This window comes from Eleutherodactylus coqui, chromosome 7, assembly GCF_035609145.1.
Source record: "Eleutherodactylus coqui strain aEleCoq1 chromosome 7, aEleCoq1.hap1, whole genome shotgun sequence".
NCBI classification, from domain to species: domain Eukaryota; kingdom Metazoa; phylum Chordata; class Amphibia; order Anura; family Eleutherodactylidae; genus Eleutherodactylus; species Eleutherodactylus coqui.
Window position 1 is genome coordinate 57,773,895 of NC_089843.1, and position 6,354 is coordinate 57,780,248.

The following is a 6,354-nucleotide window of genomic DNA, read 5'->3' on the forward strand; positions in this document are numbered from 1 at the left end:
CATTCACTTTATATTTTTTTGATTGACAGAAAATCATGCGAAATTTGTACATTGTGAGATGCACAAAACTTGCATGGAAATAGAACCCATTGTTTTCAATGGGTCTGTTAACAAGTGCATTCTTCCTCTCGCAGTGATGCTGTAAGATCATAAAAATGCAGTATGCCCTATTTTGCTGTGAGATCGCAGAACCCCCCCCCCCCCTTCATTATTTGATATAGGTGACTTTAAAAAATCGCACCACACTCCTGTGTAATTACAAGTCTCATGCTATTGGAAAAAAAAAATGCAATGTTGACGCACGTGAAAATCATGCATTAAAGACACATGCTTAGCGAAGCAATGCAATTTTCTTGCAATGCGCTCACATAGAAAATCCCATTTTTACAAGTGCAATATTGGTCTGACTTTCTCAGACTGAAATTGCATTTGCCTGTGAGAATTCAGCCTTACTTTGCAGAATTTTTTCCACACCTGCCTAAAACTTTTGCGCAGTACTGTACAGGTTGAGCCAAACATAGGTCTTGGACCAAAACATTCTGTACAATGAGGAACAAGTGCCAAACAATGCAAATGACTAGACTATACTTCCAAGTATGAAATATTACATCAGTCCAGGCTTGGTTTGGAATGACTGAGTAGTGGAGCTTATTGGAACTTGTAGCAAAACTTTCTGGAAAAGTTCCTAGAGTAAAGTTGGTTGTGTGTCAGAAGTGCATTGTTCATATAGTCCATTAATGTTGTAAATTATTAATGGCCTATGCACTGGATAGGTCATCAATAGTAGATCAGCATGTGTCTGTTGCCTGGGACTCCTTCTCAGACAATGTGCTTGTAAACTGAGCTGATTTCTGCAGGAAGCAGACAGCTCTGTTCCCACTGCAGTGGCCAGGTTTGGTATTGCTGGCCAAGTTGCCATTGAAGTGAATAGGAACTTGGCCTGCAATACCAAACCTGGCCACTGCAGAGAGAACAGAGCTGTCTACTTCCTGCAGAAATCAACTCATGAGCACAATGGTCCAACGAACTGCTGATCTGTGGTGGATGCTGGGTGACAGACCCCTGATTATCTACTGCTGAGGGCCTAACCCAAATCTAGACCATCAACTTTTACAACTGGACAACCTCTTTAACTTGCAGGTGTCTACTATAAGGGTGAAATCTCCTTGTCCTCAGTGGTGGAAGCTGGAGATAGAGAATCTTCATCTTCTGAGCCAGGGTAGTGCCCTTGCCCACTTGCACATTTACAGCCTCCATGGGTGTTCCTCTGAGCACCTTTATTCTCTTTCTTATGCTTCACCCTTCTGTTCTGGAACCAGATCTTCACTTGTTTCTCAGACAGGTTCAAGTAGGTAGCTATCTCAATTCTTCTCAGTCTGGAGAGGTACATATTGGAGGAGAATTCCCTCTCTAGCTCCAGAAGCTGGGTGCTGGTGAACGCTGTCCTCATTCTCTTACCATTCTGCATCTGGCCACTTTCTGCGTTGCCTGAGGATGATATTTGATAGAGTTAACAAAATAAACGAAAAAAGAACAAAACAGCTACACAATAAAGTCAAAAGAGCAATAAATAGGTCACAAGGCAACATAAATGTTTTATCTTGTGTAGAAAATGTTCTTTAAATTAGCATTAAACTGACATTCTGTTCTAAATGATCCATATAGGGCCCGGATTATTCCCCATCAGTGCTTCATTACTAGAACAGTTCAGCACATTTACTAAGGAAGAAGCAGAGCGCTTGCTTTCCATACTGCCTTCTGCATGGATAGACATATTTTATGCAGTCAAGAACATGTCACATTGATGCTAATGCCCTAACTTATGCATAGGGTTGCAGAGGAGCGTTAGGGTATATTCACATGGGCATTTGGATTCTCAGTCCTAAAAAAAAACGCATTGACTTTTCGTGCAAATTTCAAGTGATTTTTATGCTTTTGTACAATTTTTCCACGTGATTTTCTTTTGTTTTATGTCCAAATTTTACACATATAAAAAAAATTACACAATGGGATTTGCACACGTTTTTAAGGTTTACGCTAGTTGCATGCAATAAAAATGGATCGCAATCGCATCAAATGAGTGCAATCTATTTTTTTAAACACGCCCATAGTCTGAAATGGGCAATTTTTTTCCAAGCATTGCAATAAAATAGTAATTTGAGCAATTTTTACACGATTGTTATGCACTTCTGCAATGATTTGCATGATTTTCCTCCGTTACGCTTGTAAAAAAAATGATGGGTTCTGCACGCTTTTTTAAGGTTACCATTGTTACATGCAATGAAAATGGATCACAATTGCACCAAAAGAGATCAATCAGGTTTTTTTTATATGTGACCATAGACTTGCATTGGCGATATTCTTCTGAAAATTGATACAAAACATAGGCCATGCTGCAATTTTTTTGCTTGGACTGTTCAAAAAAAAGAAATCAAAAATCGCACGTGTGAGTGTAACCATATCAAACAATATGCTATACTTCAGAGAGAAAGATCGTGTGTGTGAATATGTCCTTAGGGTTTAATCACGTGGGCGTTTGTGGATTCAGACTGTATTAATCGATCCGACTTTCCTATGATGTTCGTGTTCATTTCAATGGTTTCGTCTTCACTATCGGGATTCTCGCCCGTTAATAGTACGAGTAAGAAAAAATAGGACTTGCCCTATAGTATTAACTATGTGCGGGAAAGATAGGGCAGGACCTATCTTCCCGCTATTTTTTTGAAACTCCTGCGCTATGGCGCGAAGTTTAAACCGCCCAAGAAGGGGGAAAAAAACATTTATGCGCAACTACACTTCGTAGTGGCAGATGGGATAGCACATACGGCTGTCTGAAGGCGCCATTACCTGTGTTAAAATTGGATTGCACTTGCATCATGTGAATGGAATCCAACTTTTTTTAAATGCAGCCATAAAGTTACATGGATGATTTTTGTCCAAAAATCTCTCCAAAAAGGACATGCAGCCATTTTTTTTACTCTGAATATTTGTAAAAAAAAAAAAAAAAAAATCGCATTTGTGAATATTGCTATTTAAAATCACATTCTTTATTTTCTTCCAGTTGCAGAACGATTATCACCTTTGTGGTACGTACACATGGGTGCTTTTTTCAGTCGTCAGATTTTTTTGGGCGATTTTCACATGATTTTTATGCATTTCTGCAAATTTTCTATTCGATTTTGATAAACGTAAAAAAAAATGTATTTTGGGTTCTGCTCATTTATTTTATAAGATTGGTATGGTTACACGCAATAAAAATGGATCGCAATTGCATCAGACAAGCACCCAGAGACCGGAAACAGGTGATTTTTGTATGACAATTCTACAAAATAGCCCATGCTGCGATTTTTTTCTTTTTTTTTTTGCTCTTTCTGTTCATTTGATTAAAAAAAAAAATCCCACCTCTGAATGTAGCCATTTAAGATAATATGCTATATTTTCATCCCGCTTTTACGGAAGGAAAATCATTAGAAAAAAATCACTTGTGTGAATATACCCTTATTTGGAATACAAGATGTAGCCATAATATGTTGCTAGAAACATTAAGAGATAAAGATACAATGTTGCATTATGTACAAAGAGGTTCTTCTTACCCATTGACAGGCAGTGGAATCTTCTAGGATCTGTGACATTGTATGTGGGATTGCAGACAGGTGAGTGCCCTGTGTGGACTACAGCCGGCGCAGGCTGTTGGCTCATCCTCTGGCAGTACTGAGCTTCTCCACTTTGAAATTGACTCTTGAGTAAAGGGATGCCAGTCCTGGAGGAGTGCAGGTGAGAGGTGACACAGATGGGGCAGACACAAAAGCTGCCACTTTTCCTGGAAGGACATATGGGTGCGGAAACAGACATAACTGTTGGAGATGGCATACTGATGGGCAGGAGGAAGTCTTGTCCATGGTGATGGTGGTGGTGGTGGTGATCTGGTAAAGATGGAGCAGGTCTTGGAGAGTCCTTAATTATTAATGAATCGACATAGAAAGACCTAGACATGTCAGATCCCTTGAGGAAGCCAGACAGCTTTAACTCTCCTCAGCAGCAGTGAAGGCTTCTTGTGAAGAGCACAGTAGCTTAGAAGGTGCTTATGTTCAATAGCTAAACAAAAGGGTCCCCAGAGAGGGCTGGTCCTAAGTCACCCACGTGTAGCCCAGCCTGGGATTATACACAGGAACAAGTGCACAGTTAACTCCCGTCCACTTTATCCAGCCTACTTGTCCAAGGGTTAACACAACAAAGGGGAGAGGAAACTTTTGCAAAGTGTTTGGTTTGTTAATTTTGCAAGAAAGATCAAGAAAGATACTTTCTTAACAGAAGCAGCTGCACGGAGCACACAGGGACGTCTGCAGGGTTGCCAACCCTTCACTAATTCCTGAACAGTCTGGAGAAATAGGGGACTTTCTTCCAGTATCCATGAAAAATATTAGATGCGTCCATGATTTGTTTTTAAGCTGGAGGTACTTGAGCAGGTTATTATGACTGTAATTATCATCATTTTAGAGCTCCCAGTAAATGCTGCCAATGAGATCACATCCATAACTGACCTATATACCCACACTACTGACAATCCTATATGGTTTTTCAATGTGCCCATAAAAATTTTTGGCTAATTGTGACTTTTGGCTAAGTTGTCCAGGGAAATGAAAAACTAGGGTTGGCAACCCTGGAGTGTAATAGCTGTAATTATCACACTCATTTATTAACAGTGGTTATGTAAAATACCATGTGGGCATCTGCTTGTGTCATTGCATAGAAATGATTGTTTCATTGGAAGGAATACCTAATGAGAAGGAGATAATGAAGATGAAGAAGATGATGTAGAAAAAAGCCAAATAACATCACCAAAAAATCTGATTTAATGGAAATATATAAATAGTAATATAATCAGGATCATGAAGGTAATAATAGTGATATGCACTGGAGTACAGTAAGAACATAAATATAGTCAAACATATAGCTCTGTGCAAAGGTTTTACACAGGTGTAGAAAAAATGCTGCAAAGTGAGGGCTCGGTCAGAGGAGCGTTGTTTTTGGGTGTGCAAAAAGAGTGCTTCTAAAAGACCCAATAGGTTCCTAGAAGCGCTCACATGGGAGAATGTACCCAGTTTCCCTGAAAATAAGACATAGCATGATTTTCCAGAATTTTTGAGGATGCAAAATAATTTTTCAGGCTTTTTGAGGATGCTTGAAATATAAGCCCTACTCCAAAATTAAGCCCTGCTAACAGTTAATTTAAAAAGTCAATTTAAATAGTGTCCAGGCAGCTATACATGTAAAAAAGTTAAACCTTTTTGAACAAAAATTAATATAAGACACTGTCTTATTTTCGGGGAAACACGGTAGTAGCGCAGAACGTTGGGCACCTGACAAAGATAGAACATTGGCTATCTTTGGTGTGCTGCGCAGGAGTTTCCATTGATGACTATATTGACTCAAATAGAAGTGTTAATACTTTATTTTTGTCAATTAACTAAATGCAAAGTGACTGATTAATGGTAAATCACAGCAATATTTAGTGTGAGTGCACTTTGTCTTCAAAACAGCATCAGTTCTCCGAGGTACACTTGCACACAGTTTTTGAAAGAACTTGACAGGACAGTTCTAAACATCTTGGAGAACTAATCACAGATCTTCTGCGGATGTCAGCTCACTCAAATCCTTCCATCCCTTCCGGTAATCCCAGATAGACTGGATGATGATGAGATCAGGGCTCTGTGGGGGCATATCATCACTTCCAGGACTCCTTGTTCTTCTTTATGCTGAAGATAGTTCTTCACGACATTGGCTGGATGTTTGGGGTTGTTGTCCGGCTGCAGAATACATTTAGAGCCAATCAGACGCCTTTTATTTTTGAAAGCATTCTTACTTTGTAGCATTTTTTTCCCTACTAAACCTTTCGCACAGTACTGTAGGTGTACATGGAATTTTAGACATTGTAAATAGAGATGAGCGAACGTACTCGTTTCGAGTACTTACGCGCCCGAGTACCGCCATTTTCGAGTACTTCAGTACTCGGGTGAAAAGATTCGGGGGGCGCCGGGGGCGGGAAGAGGCGTGGCGGTGCGGGGGGTAGCAGCGGGGAACAGGGGGGAGCCCTCTCTCTCTCCCTCTCCCCCCCCACTCCCCACTGCTACCCCCCGTGCCGCCACGGCTCCCCCCGAATTTTTTCGCCCGAGTACGGAAGTACTCGGAAATCGCGGTATTCGGGCGAAAAAGGGGCGTGGCCGAGCACGTTCGCTCATCTCTAATTGTAAACTAACCCAAACCTCATCATGCTGGGAATCTTACGTTTTGGATGAATTATTGCATACTTTTATTATTTTATAATGAATTTAGCACAGAAATCCGGATGAGAGG

At 40.3% G+C, this 6,354-nt stretch overlaps 1 protein-coding gene across 1 annotated transcript; it reads right to left on the reverse strand.

Annotated features, from left to right (window-relative positions):
• Positions 1-1,147: 1,147 nt before the first annotated feature.
• GSX2 (GS homeobox 2) lies at positions 1,148-3,993 on the reverse strand. The gene is made up of 2 exons (XM_066574615.1): positions 3,594-3,993; positions 1,148-1,488 (listed from the first exon to the last, which is right to left on the reverse strand). Exons 1-2 carry the CDS (start codon positions 3,991-3,993, stop codon positions 1,148-1,150), a joined length of 741 nt encoding a protein of 246 aa, XP_066430712.1.
• Positions 3,994-6,354: the final 2,361 nt, after the last annotated feature.